Source organism: Lagenorhynchus albirostris, chromosome 10 (genome assembly GCF_949774975.1).
Source record: "Lagenorhynchus albirostris chromosome 10, mLagAlb1.1, whole genome shotgun sequence".
Lineage (NCBI taxonomy): Eukaryota > Metazoa > Chordata > Mammalia > Artiodactyla > Delphinidae > Lagenorhynchus > Lagenorhynchus albirostris.
Genome location: NC_083104.1, coordinates 17381988 through 17398891, shown reverse-complemented (window position 1 = coordinate 17398891; position 16904 = coordinate 17381988). Strand labels below are relative to the sequence as shown.

The 16904-nt window shown below is 48.8% G+C and overlaps 1 protein-coding gene across 1 annotated transcript in view; it reads right to left on the bottom strand.

Moving 5' to 3' along the window:
- The window catches only part of PDZRN3 (PDZ domain containing ring finger 3), a 246620-nt gene extending 230533 nt beyond the window's left edge, over window positions 1-16087 (bottom strand). Inside the window, exons 1-2 of the mRNA XM_060161340.1 lie at window positions 15262-16087; window positions 175-261 (exon numbers count right to left, since the gene is read on the bottom strand). Of these exons, the coding sequence (XP_060017323.1) occupies window positions 175-261; window positions 15262-15984 (810 nt within the window). The 5' untranslated portion in view covers window positions 15985-16087. The remainder of the gene's footprint in view (window positions 1-174; window positions 262-15261) is intronic.
- Window positions 16088-16904: the final 817 nt, after the last annotated feature.

Here is a 16904-nt window from a genome sequence, read left to right as displayed (position 1 = left end):
CAATAAAAAAATGAGATAATAAAAATCCCTGAGCATGAAGACGTTAGATACACAACGAACTCTAATAAGAGCAGAATGAAGTGACCAAGGTTTCCTACCCCTCGCCCCCCAAACCCTGACCCCTCTTCCACCTGCATTAGGGACAAGAAAAACCCATTTCAGCAATTAACATACCACACACGGCCGGCCACCGATAATATTGAATCCCAGGGAGCCGGAGTCCCGATGCAGGACAAGAGTCAGGCTTTTTGTTTCTTCACCCTGCAGGGAACAAATGAGTTCAAAATTTTATTTACAAACAGCGAAAAAAATGGGAGGAATTTTCTTTCTATCTAAGTGGACTCATGGGCTGCTGAGCGTTAAAAATCCTATGTTTCTAGGGAAGTTTAACCAGGGAGAACTTTGGGGGCCCATGATGAAACTCTGTCCTGTGCTGAAGAGGTTACAAACATTTCTTGATACCATCTAACCCTGGGGCAATCACTTAAGAACGTTTGGAGATGTCCAGACACGTGGAATGAATATTTTCTCTCAGTGACACCTTGGTCTGCAAACGCATCTTTCCTATGGCCAGCCCAGCGCAAGCTGGCTGTCTAGATGACTACTGTCTGTCTGTTTCTCAACCACTGTCAACAGCAGCATTCACGTTATGTCATGAAAGATTCCAACAGCAATCCCCTCGGAAGTCTGGGTGTACGTACGGCCCATCAACAGTCATCTGTGTTTGGGAGACTTGGGGGGGAAAATAGCTCTTGAAAAGTCAGATGCAAGCATGGGTGGGAAAAAGAAAAATCCTGAATCTTACTGAAAAGGGGGGAGGGGGCATTTTCAAAAAGTAATGACTGTCCAGTCCTGAGGGGATGCAGAGTGTTCAACAGAAAACACTCTGTTTAAGGTGGGGGGGGGGTCTACGTGAGCCCCTTTAAATCAACCAAGCAGAAATGGCCCCAGCAGGTCTCAGAGGCGCAACGTTCAACAGTCAAACAGGATGGAGATGCCAGGGCACCCCAACTAACACTCTCAAGTAACAGACAGATAAATAAAAATAGATTTAACCTTCTGCGCAAACTATCACTTAATAGGCTTAGACATAAATATTAAACTTGCTGATACACCTCTGAAACAGTTCCAACTACCCGAATGGTATGCAAAACTCCACATGTACTGGCTATAAATTTACAATTGCTTCACTCCTGTTTTCTGTTTAAACAGGGTATCATTTAAATGCGGTATTGTTTTTCACGCTTCTCAAAAACAGCACTGACAGCTCATCACAAAGAGGTTTTATTCTGATATTTATTGCTTCCTGATGAAACCTGCGCTTTCTACTTCTGCTGGGGAAATAAATGGCAACATTTGAATGACATGAATGCGAATATCTTATTCGACCTCCATGGTGGCAAAGAAAACCACTCTTGCTGACTGTGCAGTGCCCAGGGGTTTTTCTGCAGCACTGCTTCATTTATTGCTATACTTGTCAATGTAAAACACTGTTCCATATTTGGCGAGGAAAACTGTATGTAACACAACCACACACACACACACACTAAAGACTAATGGGTCTCAGGGACTTCCCTGGTGGTCCAGTGGTCAAGAATCCATGCTCCCAATTCAGGGGGCACAGGTTCAACCCCTGTTCAGGGAACTAAGATCCCACATGCTGGGCAGGGCACGACCTAAGACATTAAATAAATAAATAAATAAATAATAAATAAATAAAGATTAAAGTTTCTAAAAAAAAAACCTAACGGGTCTTCATGTGTAAAAGTATCTGCAAGCGCTTAAAGTTCTTAGCAACAACGGCTGTTTCTCATGACTAGTTCGTGTATAGCAGAATTCAAAATATCTTCAAAAATGTCATAGAAGCCTTAGCATCAATTACTAAAACCCTGTAAAAACAAAAATGATAATTTATTAGTAGAAAAAAGCAGTTTCTGATGAAAGAACTAGGTGTCCTGTAAGAACAACACAACAAAATCTTCATTTCTGCAGTGTCATTTACTCAATGCAGAAAATACAGTAGGTAAATATAAAAGAAGCGAGCCTCTATCAAACTACTGTACTTTAACAAAAAAACAGCAGAGCCTCAGTAATGACAACCTATTTATGAACTTAAAAAAAAAAAAAAGTCCTATTCACAGCACCACCACCCAGAGCATCTATCAACGCTATCAATCTTTATTGTTCATTTGACCTGCAACAAGAGAAGAGGCAACAATATTCACTGCTGTAAGAGAATAAAACTTCAGAATCACCTTAATAGTTTTGAGATGTAAATACAGTGATGTGCAAACCGAAAGAGTTTATATCTTTCTGCCTTGGAAACGGAAAATGTTGCTAACTCCACTTCTTGCTTTGTTATCTTAGAGAGGTGAAAAAGTTAGACATACATGGGAATTGGAGAGAGTTATCATACATATCTTACATTTCTGGCTTTCATAACTAATCAAGGATAGACACTGTACAGTCACACAGTAATCCAAGGCAGATGTCTCTGGTTGAACAAGCTCAAATGATGCACAAAGGAGAACGCAGAGCCAAACGATTAAAACAGACGAGTTTTAAATCGACTGTGACAACTATTTATTCTTCTAAAAAATGAAAGGAAAATAAAGAAATCTCATTGTATTGCATTAACAATGATAACAGCTAACCTTTATTGGCTCTTCATCACGTGCCAGAAATGATATTGAGCACTTAAGTGCTTTATTTGATTTAATAATCCAACCAATGTTATCAACTGTCACTATTACCACCCTCATGATACAGGTGGGAAGACTGACGGAGAACAAGAAAGAAAGCTGTCCCTTGTCAAAGAGCTAGTAAGAGGTCAAGCTGGGATGGAAACCGATGATCTCCCATTCTAGACCTTCATTACTGTCTACACTAACTCCCTTTTCGTGTGGAACATAGAAAAGAGTGCCACGTAGACTAGCAACATATTTGGTCTCGCCCAAGATCGTTCCCTTGTTGGAGTTCCAAAAAGTTCCACAAAGGAACTCATCATAGGAGGTCTTACCCAGGAAACCAGTTTCAGAACAGAACTCCAAACTCTTTAGTGAACTATTTATCTCCAGAAGACCCAACCTGAGATGCCCAAAGACACCTAGGTATGGTCCCAAACTCAGAGATCTCTCTCCAGGGACAGTGGAGACCAACTGAGACGATGCCTGAAATAAGATTCCTCCGCCAAATAGCAATGTGCAAAGAACAATCAAGTTAACTGTCTACACCTCCTTGCCAGATGCACTCAATCCCAGGGAAGAAAGAAAGGAGGTTCTCCTTTTCTAGAAGTGTCTTGACCCAGTCTGTTGTCTAGGACGGATAGACACGGGTTTTAGGTGACATTGCCTATTTTAGGACTAATTTACAGGACTGAGCCATCATGTGGAAGATTCAACACATGATACCGGGAGCACTGACAGAGAAGAGAAAAGCTCTGTCTGAGCCGAATTCCTTTCATTTCTCCATCTAATGATCAAAGGTCATTTCCTTTTCTCCGACACCCCGAGCTTGATCCTGATATCTCCTTTCCACTCCCCTTCTCACAAGCAACCTTAACTATCAATACTTTCATTGAATTTCTCATTCTTCAGAAGAAATAATAGAGAATTTAAACACCAGGCTTCACACAACACCACGTTTAACAGGTTAACCTTACTTCCTGCTTAATTATTTAACCTGTTCCTGGGTTCAAAATGCATCGGATCCAGGGCATTTAAACGAGTCTCATTCAATTATATCGCACTGAGTGAAGACATGTACAAGTGGAATAAGGACAAAGGCTCTCATCAATACTGCGTTCCCGGCTGCTCACAGACATTATGTTAATAAGTGACACTGTTCATCCAAAGGAAAATTTAACCTATATTGCTCTGTTTTGGTCGTTTATCAGAACCCATGCTTTGAAACTTTCTCAGTGGCTTGGTATAGTAAAAGAAGGGAACGAGGACTTCCCTGGTGGCGCAGTAGTTGAGAATCCGCCTGCCAATAATACAGGGGAAGTGTGTTCGAGCCCTGGTCCGAGAAGATCCCACCTGTCATGGAGCAACTAAGCCCATGCACCGCAACTACGGAGCCTGCGCTCTAGAGCCCATGAGCCACAACTACTGAAGCCTGAGTGCCGCAACTACTGAAGCCCGCGCACCTAGAGCCCGTGCTCCACAGGAGAAGCCACTGCAATGAGAAGCCTGCACACCGCAACGAAGAGTAGCTCCTGCACGCCGCAATTAGAGAAAGCCCACGTGCAGCAACGAAGAACCAACACGGCCAAAAAATAAATAAATAAATAAATAAATAAAATTTTAAAAAATATATATACCAATTAAAAAAAAGAGAGCTCTGTTTCACAAAAACAACTGAACAACCGCAGCATCAGCCTTGGGAGGCACGTATTACATCAATGCTCTACACCTGAGAAACTGAGGCTCGAGAAATGCATACACTTACTGAAGATCACGTGGGTCCAAGAGGGGGGGCAGGGTTGGAACCCAGGTCCACAGGACTCCAGCACCCATGCTGTCCCTCCTGGGCTGGTAAACATGTGCACCCTACCCTAAACTCCTTTGCCTCAAAAGACACGGCTTTCACATTAAAACATCATGAAGGATTAGACATCTAATTAGCTTTGTAATTAGAGTTTTAAGCAAGGCTTCTTTGGACTATGCAATAACAGTGGCAAAGATTAGAGTATCTATTATACCCTGAAGGGTGTCATAAGAATACTATACCTTTGACAGGAACAGGGTGATAGTTAAGATCTTGGACTTCACAGTCAGAAGCTGAGCTGAGTTTCCTCATTCTTAGAATGAGGATAATAATGGTTTCTTCTTGAAACATGAATGAGATAGACTATCACTGCCTAGTGCCCCCGTACAAGGCCTGGCCAATAGCAAGGGTTCCAAACACAAGCAGAGCACAGGGTGGGCCGGACACTAGCACATCTCAGCAATGAGGCCATGGTGCTGTTTAACCACATAAATGACTCTGCTACAAAAATCTGGAAATGAGGAATGTCTAATCCTAAGTTAACTTAGTCTACAGCAAGTTTGGGAGAGCTGAGGCCTGAAGTTAAGGAAATAAAGACAGTTGTACATTCATCCCAACATCTGGCCATCTGATGGGAGCTATTACATCCACGTGCACGTTCCTCCTTTCCCCAAGTCTGGAAAAAGAGCAGCACATTCTTGGAGGGCTGCACAAGTGCCAGGAGACAGATTTTATCCTGGAGGTAGTGGGAGAGAGACATGATAAAGAACACGAGGGGAGCAGCTCAGCGTGGACCTTCGGGGGCATGGAGGTGGCACGGGCAAAGGGTGCTGCTCAGACGGCTGTGCGGCACGAGGAGGGGAAATCGGACACAGGACACCCCAGGCCCGGAGGGAGATGGCCCTGGGAGCAAAGGGGGTGGGGGAACAGATGGTGGCTCGCAACAGGACAGGAGAAACATCCAGTCCAAGGAAGTGTGGGCTTGGATACGGACAGTGGAGGGAGGAGTGTGGGGCACAGGATACGCAGGTATTTGCTGAGACACCTGGACACCTCCCAGTTCTATCGGATGAGTGAGTCTTGATGGGCTGGGAAGAAAACAAAAAGAAAACAAAAGAAACAACAAAAATGGAAATGAGATAGCTTTTCCTAGAGCCACCCTCTTCCTGAATGGCAGGGTCTCTTCCCTTCCGGAGCCAGGACTCAGGAGGGAGAGGCGCTCTCACCAAGAGCCCGCGGTGGGGGATGGAGAAGGAAGATGCCTTCATATCCTGCAGTCCAGTGCCAGCACTGCCTCCTTGGGAGAAGGGGCACGAAGCTCTAACAGATGCTCAGCACCCTGTCTCTACCCCAGAATCCAAACCTAGTGGACAGTCAGGCCCCTAGTGAAGTGTAGGGTCTCCCTGGGAGATGCTTAGGTCTTTAGGATTGAGAAAGGGCAGAGAGAGAGTAACCCTGGAGAAGCGGGTGTGGCATGAGCCATCCACAGCCAGTAAGTTACAAGCAGAAAGAGAAGCTCCAAGTTCAGGAACATACACTAGATTCTGCTGAAAATAAGCTTGGCTATCATATTCAAACGTGTAACTACCGATCAGTGTTAAAATCACCCAATTTGTAATCTGCTCCATTCAAGGTCTAACTGGACAAGAATTTTGGGGGGGGGGCATAAAAGCCACAGCGAAAAAGCAGAATTCAAATGTACTTTGTCAAAAAGACATCTTATGGTGGCTGCTTTTCTTTTCAGTCCAAGAATGCAAACTGTCTTCTATGGTAGAGTCCCTCTTCCTTTCAGCATCACTCTGTCACTGTTCTCCTCCGAACAATCCGGCCTCAGAAGCTTGGACGCCAGCCATCTCCTAAGCGGTGTGGCAGCCCCCAAAGCCCATCGTGCCGCTGTCAGTGTGGATTCTTTCTAAAAACTCCTTTCCGCCCAGTGACGGGTGTTCCTTGATTACTGCTGTTGTGGGACTTGTAGCCGAGAACGGGCTAGACTGGAAAGCTGCCCGGCGGGTTGTGAGAACTGTAATTGACTGACCACTAGTCTGTGTATCTGGGGTGACACAACACCTCTCAGCCTCAGATTATGCAAAGCTCCCAGAGACTCGCACAGCTGGGAAACAGCTCTGGCTGTTGACTGGTGACAAGAGAGCGCAAAAATGTGGAGGGGCGGGGCTGGGGGGACCGGGAGGCAGACATGGCTGCCAGAAATTCTGTCCTAAAGAGAATGGGGATGCCTTCTCTCCCCGCACCAAGATGTTTCTGTCCTCTTCGTTGGTCAAACTATGTTTTTAATGAGGAAGCAGCCTGGACCAAGCCCTCCCTGTCATTCCAACTTCAGTTCTAAAAGAAGGGATTCTTGGAGGAAGAACAGAAGGGGGAAACTGTTCAAGTCCAAGACCGAAGGCAGTCGTGGGAATGACGCTTGAAAATGAATTGGAAACGGATGAGACAGTCCACTGAAGTATTGGCGGTGTTTATCTGTCACCAGAATAGGTGCAGAGAGGATGAAAAGAGACAAAGGGCAAGGGAAACTGGCAGAGAGGAGCAAAGGTATATAGCGTTTATGGAGCTATAATATCTACAGAACGGGATATATTCACCCACGGCCAAAGATGTTTCTGAAAAATAACCTAAGATATTAAGATTGTCAGCGCTGCCCTAGGCCAAAAATATACACATATTTAAAGCTGCTGCTATATTTAGATAACCTAAGAAACCCCTCAGTCTACTTCTCTATTTCCATGAGTTTGATTTCAAGTCCGTGTCTCTCATTTCTATCATCCGCTCATCTGCTTTTCTGGTGAACGCCCACAAGCGACGCTTTCACCAACATATGGACAAGAACAAACCGAATCAAGGTGCGGCAGCATTTTCACATTTCCACTTGACGGACTACAAGGTGATTTCAGTTTCTGAAATGGGATCATCCAACTACCCAACCTGGAGCATTTTCTTGTCCAAATCGGCAACAAAGCAAAGGCCACCCAGCTGCGAAGTCCTACCTTGTCACTTACAGGAAGGTGGGAGCTTGGCCTGGCCCATCCCTCTTTACCTTTGTTAACTGCGGTTGGACGACTATAAATTCAAGTAAACACAGTAACCTCATCTTATTCGCGCCTTTGGCCTCCTCCTTTACACCTTAGCTCAGAGTTGCTACCCAGATGCAGTGAACTTGACTTGAATATCCCTCTCTCACAAAGCTTCCAGCGCTGACAAGCAGTCAGAGAAGAGAAAGACAGAGATTCTGGTCACCCAAGGGCATTCCATGGCTTGCAACGAGCCTGTAATCCTTCGAGTAAAAATCCCTTTCCTTCTTCTCTATGAAACCATCTCCAATTTCTAATGTTTCCTCAGTGATTTACTTGAAGAACATCCCTAAACCTATAGGTACTGAAGAAACATTCACTTAATAAATGTTCGACAAATGCTTGGTAAGCCTTACTGTGCACATTGCGTTCATCATCTAACCCTAATGCCAGTCCTATCAGCATTACCCCATTTTGGAGATGAGGCAATTAAGGCTTAGAGGAGGTTAGAAGATCCTCCCAGAGATGCTCAACAAGGCAGAAGGAGCACAGGAGCCCGGCTGTCACCAACTCCAGGGTCTGATACTCATCACAGGACAGCTCAGTTCAGGGTACCCTGGAGCTGCTGGTGACACATCCAACCCTGACCCACAACCTTAAAGCGGCTTCACCCCCTTCCCGATCCACGTGCAGCAACGACAGAGGGCACCTGAAAACAGCTTCCAGCAAAATTCTAGGGCTGACCCCTCTGCCCAGGAATCATTTCTGCACACCCGCCCCCCTCTGCCAGGGTGAAAGCTCACCAACCACCCCTCCTGGAGAAGGGGCTGCTGCAGGGCCCATGTGCACACAGGCTGCACGCGGCTCCGCCCCTTAGGCTCCCTGTAAACAGACATACGGGATAGGGGAGAAAGATGGACGCTCGGGTCCATCTGTTAGTTATTTCTTTACAAGGGTGATCATTATGTTACACCACTTCCCTTTCTTATTGGAACAGGCTTATTAGAACACCATTAGTCTGGGGGGACAGAGGTGACCCGCGGCTAAAAGGCTTCGCTGAGCAAAGAACAGCAAGACGTGTTGTTTTCAAAGGCACAAGTGGGTGTCTGACTGATCCAGGGGTGAAAGCCGCTCAAGTTCCCCTTTGCACCCAGCGGTGCCTATCGCAGCGCCTGAAACGCAGTGTGTAAGCATGTGAGGAGCTGGACTGAAAGAACACATTTGGAAGCATTTCATTTACTTCCTACCATCAACCACTCTTTAACTTACTACGTTCGAAATTAAGGAGATGAGGCGTGATTCCATCCAGGACACCACCTCTTTTCTCTTCTTTTTCTTCCCTTTCCCTTTCCCTCCCTTCCTTCTTTCCTTTCCTTCCTTCCTTCCTTCCTTCCTCTCTTTCTTCCTCTAACTCTCTTTTACAAGCAGAACCTGTTTCGTTTTATACTGCATGTATACTTTCAGAACTCTGAAAACAAGAAGTACAGCGTGGGGTGGACACACCTCATCACCATGGACCAGAAGCCATCAGACCAACTAAACGGAGGCAGAAAATGATGCTGGGAAAGCTGTTTAAATCTTTGGAGGCTCTCTTTTTCCATCTGTAATACGAAGGGTAATGGGCTGTGGGTACTAACCTCACAGAGTCTTCCTGAAGATGCACCCACATCTCTAACCCGCACAGTGCTTGCACGTACAGTAAGTCCTTTGGAAACCCTGTATGAGACTTTGGAGGGGACTCTGCCTCAGGAGAAAATACTGTTCTTATTTTGGTAACAGCCTGGAGTCGGGTGCTGAGTTCAAATCTCAGCTCTACACTTAGAATCTGTGTAACTTCTGGCCTTAACCTAGCTGTTTGATAATGTTTTACAATCCTCCTCTCTTACCAAAAGGGCTCTACCAAATGAATGAGATGGGGAAGCTAATGTGTGTACATACACAATGTACCCTAAGTGCACGGCACCCAGTTAAACTCAATGAATGTTACTTCCTTTCCTTTTAAGCTCCTTAGTCTACAGCCAACACAAAACCACCTTATAAATAGATTCTCTCACATCAAGTATTTTTACAGAGGAGCAAACATCATTTGTGAACTCAGAAAGAATCACTTACAGATAAACGGCAACAGAGCTCCCAATTCAAATTATTCAGTTATGATCATTCAAGCCAGTGTAGCTGGGTAACATATTTGTAAGCCAAATCCTAATTTTCTTTATAAATCACTGAAATGAAATGGACACAACAGCCCACAATTCCTTTAGCTGAACTGGGCTGTTCTGTAAGATACACCATGGAATGGCCACTTGCTGACACTTCTCAGAAACAGAAAAGGCACTGAACTGTGAACATTCTAATAGATACATTTCCAACTGTGTGGACATCTGGAACACCTTTTCATACAATTGTCTATTAGATTCACTTATCTCCAGGAGTTCTGAAATGGACAAAATCGTTTCTGGGATTTGGGAGTTTACACAAATGGATCTGGGGAAACAAAAGCATACCTCCCACAAACCTGGAAACAATTTTGTTAACTTGCAGGTCACGGAAAAACTCGTTCTTTTTTAAGAGTGCGCTAACAAGCTCACTCTTGGTTAGCAATCTGAAAAGTTTCGATGGCTGACAAGACAGCCCCTTGGATCTTGAATTTATTCACTGAACAAAGACATATCGAGAGTTCACAGGGTACACGGTAATCGAACTGGTGCCGGGATACGCAGCCCTGAAGAACACACACGTGGTCCTTCCTTTATTGTCCTTCACAGACAATGAACAGCTCTTCCCATTATTCACTTACACCTGTGATGAAGGCCATGCAGGCAGAGCACCAAGGTGAGAGTCTCAGGGCACCAGACCTAGTCTGTGAGGTCAGAGAGGGCTTCCCACAGGCACTGATGCTTGAGCTGGGATGGGAAGGACAGAAAGGTTATCTAGTCAGGGGCAAACCCTAAGTGCTGACAGAAAGGCAGGGGCTAGAAGGGGAGAGTTGGAAAACTTGCCAGTTACCTAACAATGAGCAACTGGAAAGACTATTCCAAGGAGAAAAAAGAGCAAGTGCAAAGGCCCAGGGGCAAGAAGGAGCTCAGGGACATATTCACGGACCTGCCAGAAGCCAGTGAACCTGGGAAGAGAGACTAAAGGGGAGAAGAGTACAGGCAGGTGGAGGCCAGCAGGACCCAGAGGGTGCTTGGCCTTATATCCACCCAAGAGGAACTCAAGGCAGAGCAGGGTTGAAAGAAGAGTGACATCAGATTTACATTTCTAAGAAATGATTCCCAGCTCGAGGTAACTGGAGGGGAGCAGGAAAATACATAGAGGGAGCAGCTGTGATCTAGGCAAGAGATTATGGGGGTTGAGACCAAGGATGATTTTTGTCCCACAGGGAACCAGGGCAGTGTCTGGAGCTATCTGTAACTGTCACGACGTGAGGCATGCTTCTGACATCTAGTAGGTAGAGGCCAGGGATGCCGCTACACATCCCATAACGCACACACTACCTTCCCCACAACCAAGAATTATTCACCCCAAGATTCTAATAGTGCTGAGGTCAGGAAACCCTGGTTTGGACCAAGGTCATCATCTGATGGGACTGGAGAGCAATGAACAGATTCAAGAAGTGTTTAGGAGGTATAATCCACCTGATTTAATGACAGACTGGAAGTAGGGCTAAAAGAGCAGAAGCTATCAAGGCTGGGTCTCAAGTTTCTCAACAATTCCAAGGCAAGTTACACCCAGAACTTTCTCTTTCCCAGAAAGCCAAACAAGTTTTTTGCTGTGGAATGCCTTTGTTCTTAGAATCAGGTGGACAAGTCAGGGTAGGAAACTGAGGCTGGGAGCCCAACTCTTTAACATCCTCAAGCATAGCATCACCAAGTCTGTTGTAGCCCGGATGAGGCTTCACACTGGTTCCAGAAGCCTTTCTGGACCATGTTACCTGTCATATAACTGCTAGGCAGTCTGGGTTTTAGAACTTCACCCTGGTCTTTCAAAAAACGTTCAGGGGGCTTCCCTGGTGGCGCAGTGGTTGAGAGTCCGCCTGCCGATGCAGGGGACGCGGGTTCGTGCCCTGGTCCGGGAGGATCCCACGTGTGCCACAGAGCGGCTGGGCCCGTGAGCCATGGCCGCTGAGCCTGCGCGTCCGGAGCCTGTGCTCTGCAACGGGAGAGGCCACAGCAGTGAGAGGCCCGTGTACCGCAAAAAAAAAAAAAAAAAAAAAAAGTTCAGGAAGGGGTGTTGAGACGATGATCAGTAAAATCATAACTGTGTGAAGACCAACATGTGTTGATCTATATCCGTACTTGAGCCCACACTCCTTGCTTAGCTGAGTAGCTACCTAAAATGTGATAGGTGGCCCAGCATGAGCTGGTAGCTTGTTAGAAATGCAGAACCTCACGCCCCATACCAGCCCTGATGGATCAGAATTGCTAAGGGTAAGAATGTGCGATTTAACAAGCTTTCCAGGTGATCCCAATCATCTGAAGGTTTGCGAAGACCTGTTCCAGCTCACCTTGTAGGGCAGGAGAAACAATGCCTAAGTAGGTCCAAACCCTAAATGCTCAGCTGGTATCAAAAGTCCGAAACCTTCTATTATTTAAATAATGCCAGATCATTTTATGGAACAAGTTCTAGGCCTTGAGGAAAGGGTATGGAAAAATCTTCTGAGTCTTTCTTATCTACTTCAGCTTGTAACAGAGAGGTAAATGATAGGACTTTTAAAAAAAATAATAAAAGTGTTGTGCATGCGAGTTTCCAAGCAATATAAATCCTTCTGCTTTTTAGAAGAGAATAAACAGTACCCAGCAGGAGCAGAGAGTCTGGCCAATGAAATAAACAAGTTCTTAAACAGCTTGCAGTGGGAGGGGTCCGTCTGGCAGGCGCTGGAACACCAGAAGCTTTCCACAAGGGCCACTGAGGGTTAACCAAAAGGCAAAAGGAGCGAGCTTCCCCCTAAGGCCTGGGCTGGGACCAGCCAGGGTCTGAGGCCAGAAAAATGAACTAGTGCAGCTTTCAGGCCAGGCCATTCTTGGCTGTCCTCAGGCCCAGCAATGAGGTCCATAAAAGTCCCAAGCAGCGCTCCAACTCCAGAAGGAAACTCTCTCTGTAAGCTCAGAAAGCAACATCTTGTCCCTAAGCTTAATGCCCTGATGAGCCAACTGACTCACCCAACAGAGCTTCAAAAACTTGCACGGTTTTGATTCAAGTATCATATTTTTGATTCCGAGACGGAGTTTACCCAAACACTCCAGAAAGAAAACAGAAAGGCAAGAAGAAATAATAAACTAGCTTCACAATGAATGACGTATAAACTCTGGGGGAGTGAATGGCTTATTTATAAATAAGCATCACTTAAAACTATGCAGGAAGTCCAGATGACAGCATAAACAGGAGAAACTCCGGAAACTCCTTCACCCCAAACCCGGCGCCTGCTTGAAGACCCAGCTTTGCCCCTTGCTTTGGTGACTCGCAAGCTCACGCCAGTCTTTTGTACGCCTGTGCGGTCCTGGGTGAGCCTCAGAGCTGTAAATATTTGCCCTTCGCCCAGAGCCGGCCAGCTGCTGAGGCTGCTGCTGACAGACAGGCCAGGGGCCAGGATGGGGTGGAGGTGGGGAGGGGGGAGTCGGAAAACTGGCAGACCGGGTGTGCGCTGTGGAAGAGGGGGCTGGGAGAGGGCAGGGAGAGGCAAAGCACACAAGCAGACACAGGCCCCTGGGGGCCCCTCAGGCAAATACATTCCCCAGAATGGCAGCGGCAATGGCCCACGTCCCTCCCCAGCTGGTGAAAATGTGGCCTTTGCAGTCAGGGAAATCTTGGTTCTCATCTTGTGACTGTGCCCCACTCAGAGTACAGGTGACGACACATGGAGACATTTCTGGTTGTCACCACTGGGCAGGGGGCGGTGCTACTGGTATCCAGTGGGTAGAGGCTAGGGATGCCGCTCAACGTTTAACAATGCGAGCTTCTCTGGAGGCGCAGTGGCTGAGAATCTGCCTGCTAATGCAGGGGACACGGGTTCGAGCCCCGGTCTGGGAAGATCCCACATGCCGCGGAGCAACTAGGCCCGTGAGCCACAACTACTGAGCCTGCGTGTCTGGAGCCTGTGCTCCGCAACAAGAGAGGCCGCGATAGCGAGAGGCCCGCACACCACGATGAAGAGCGGCCCCCGCCTGCCACAACTAGAGAAAGCCCTCGCACAGAAACGAAGATGCAACACAGCAAAAATTAATTAATTAATAAAAACTCCTACCCCCAACATCAAAATATATATATATATTTTTTGACAATGCACGGGACGGCCTCCCATAACAAAGAATTTTGGGGCCCAAAATGTCAAAACACCCCGAGGTGGACAATTGAGGTAGAACCTGAATGCCAGCTCTGAACGAGTTCTATGACCTGAGCCTGCTTTCTCATCTCAGAGGATTAAATACGGAATGCCTCCGAAGTGCTTTGCCACAGTCTCTGGTACATAATAAATCCTCAGTAAATGGCACCTGTGGTTACATTGGGAGGCAACACGATAGTGCTCGCGAGCTTGGTCACCTGTGGGTTCAGAAACCAATTCTGGCACCTAGAAGCAGCTGTGACTCAGGCATCTGACCGCGTCTCACTGGTCCTGAGTTTTCCTCACCTACAGAACGAGAAGCAACGTGCCTCCCTTACTTGATTACAAAGGAAACAGCTGAGAAGCAGAAGTGCTTAGAACGGGGCCTGGAGCAAAGCAAGCCTCCAGTCGTGGCGGCTGTTATAATTTCACCAACTCCCAGCACAAGGGGATGGCTTACAAGGGGAGGAGGTTAAAGATAAGTGCAGGGGATACTTGCTGAGCGCTGACTTTCCACCAGGCACCGTGCTAGATCCTTTTCACATGTTCTCTCCCTGAAGGGGGTAAACGAGCTATTTTACATTTAGGGAAACGGAGGCACCTGGAGGTTAAGCCACAACATGACTCAGCTGTTTAGCCAAGAGCCCAGATTCGAGAACAGTTCTAATTCCAGAGGCCTCACCGTCAATTATTACTTTGTATTTGGTGGTGGTCCCTTTACTGCTTTCTGGAATTCTTTCAATCCCTGGAGGAATACTACAGAAGGGGCCTGTCTGTGTTTCACCCCCCGTGTCACATCTCTAGGGCCACACTTTCCAACTTGAGGGAGCGTGAGCTGCTAGCTCAAGGTCAGCCGGCTAGTTGGCAGCAAAGCCCACGTCGGAATCCAGCTATTACTCCAGAGGCCTCTCTGGCAGCCTTCTTAACTTAATCTACACGGGCTGTGGGCTCCTTTTATTCTTTCTGGAGCTCCTGAGGGTGCATGGATATAGCTCACGCCTGTGTCAGTATCTTATCCTGTGGGTCACGTGTTCAGGAGCCATGTTTCCCAACCTCCAAAGAGGCTAAGCGACTTCCCCGAGATCACCCACTGGTCTGCAGCACAGCCTTTGCACACTTCTGACTCCGGAGCCACACTCATTCTTACTCTGCGCTGGTCGCGGATTCCTTTGAGTCTTTCCAGAACCCCTCAAGCTGCTGGAGCTATACTTTACCCTGAGTCTAATCTGTCAAAGGACCACAGTTCCCAAGTTTAGACCGATTCCCCGACCTTGCTCACGGTGATCTATCTGGCAAGCAGTGTCGGAAGAGGGAGGCAGAGATGCTCCCGGGCAGCTCCCGGGACCCCAGTGCCCAAAGGGACTGGGAGGCGCCCCGGGGACCCAGGAGCCCGGCAGGGGGTCGGGGCGGGCGGCGGGTGCCTACCTTGCCGCCGGGCGGCGTGGCCACGCAGCGGCTGAGCGAGTCGAGGCGTGCGCTGTACTCGGTGAACTTCTTCTGGTAGCGCAGAGCGGTCATCTGCAGCTCCAGCTGGGCGGCGGCCAGCTGTGCCACCAGCGACTTCTCGCGCTTGCCCGCGCGCAGCGCCTCCTTCTTGAGCGCCTTGTGCAGCGCGCCCAGGCGGGCCTGCAGTGCGCCGTTGTGCGCCCGCAGGGCCCGCGCGCAGCAGTGGCCGCCGGCGCGCTGCTCGCCGTGCGTCAGGGGCAGCCCGCAGCCCTCCTGGCAGCGGCCCACCGGCCGCGCGTCGCACGCGTCGCGCATGTGCGCCTCCACGTCGCGCCGCAGCAGCACCTGGCCGCAGCCCGCGTGGCGGCAGCGAGCGGGCGCGAAGTCGCAGCGCTCGAGGTGCTCGGGCAGCTGTTGCAGCTTGACCACCCGGCCGCAGCCGCGCGCCGCATGCGCGCACTTGATGTCGAGCTTGAGGATGAGGCGCTTGAGCGGCAGGACGTGGTTGAGCTCCTTGGCCGAGAGGCGACCGCGGCAGCGCGCCGGGCAGCTGCCCTCCTGCACCACCCAGGGCAGCACGCAGCCGGCGCAAAAGACGTGGCCGCACGGCGTGGTCAGCGGGTCCTCCAGGACCTTGTGGCACAGCGCGCACTTCAGGTCCGGGTCCACGTCGCCGTCGAAGCGGTCCAGCTCGAAGCCCATGGTGGCGGCCGGGGCCCGGGGTCGCCGCCGGGCGGCCGGCCGCCCCCTCCTTCCCTGCGAGGCAGCCGAGACGCGCCGGCTGCGCCGCCCGCTCTCTCGCTGGCTCTCCCCGGACTGAGCCTAATTGCTCCAGACTTCCTCGGAAAATGCCCGAGGAACAGAACTCCTCAGCCGTATTTGCGTGAGCGCGTGCGCACGCACATCCTACCTCGGCTGCCTCCCGCCCGCCCCCTGCAAAAGGGAGGAGGACGGGTGGCGAAGGAGGGTAGGAAGACCCAGAGGCTCGCCAAGGAGACTGGCCCGCCCAGGACGCCAGTCTGAGCCTTTCTCTCCGGAAACTCCACTCCGCTCTCTCGCAGTTTTCAGTATGGGAGACAAAATGCCAGCCGAGAAAAGCTCCCTAGGTTAGGCGCAGAAGGTGCTGCTGTCGCCCAGACGAGTTTTCCTGGAGCCCCTTCCGGGCCAGATCACGACTTTTTACTCCCCTCCCCTGCCTCCTCTTTTTGTGGCTGATTACAGAGAGCGAAAAATATCGCGGGGCCCGCTATCTCAGCATTTACGGTCTTTATTTATTTATTTCATTCCGGGGAAAGTTACAGAGACTGCGGGACGCTCCGGCAACTACAGGTCCCACCAGAGGTTCAGCGGACCCGGAGGTTTGCCAGGCCAAGGTTTCCAGAAGCAGAGGGCGAATCTACGAGGGCCAGTTTTCGGGGACGAGAGCTGCTCGCCGGCTGCCAGCGTGGGAGAAGCTGGCTCCGTTCACTGGCTCCGTTCACTGGCTCCGTTCACTTCACCGAATACCTCTGAAGTGTCTGCACTAAAGTGTGGCTTGCACTGTGCTGGGCCCTGATAAATCGGTCCCCTTAAAAATCATCAGTACAATATTGTAAGAGAGCGTCGTACTTAAAACTTATCTT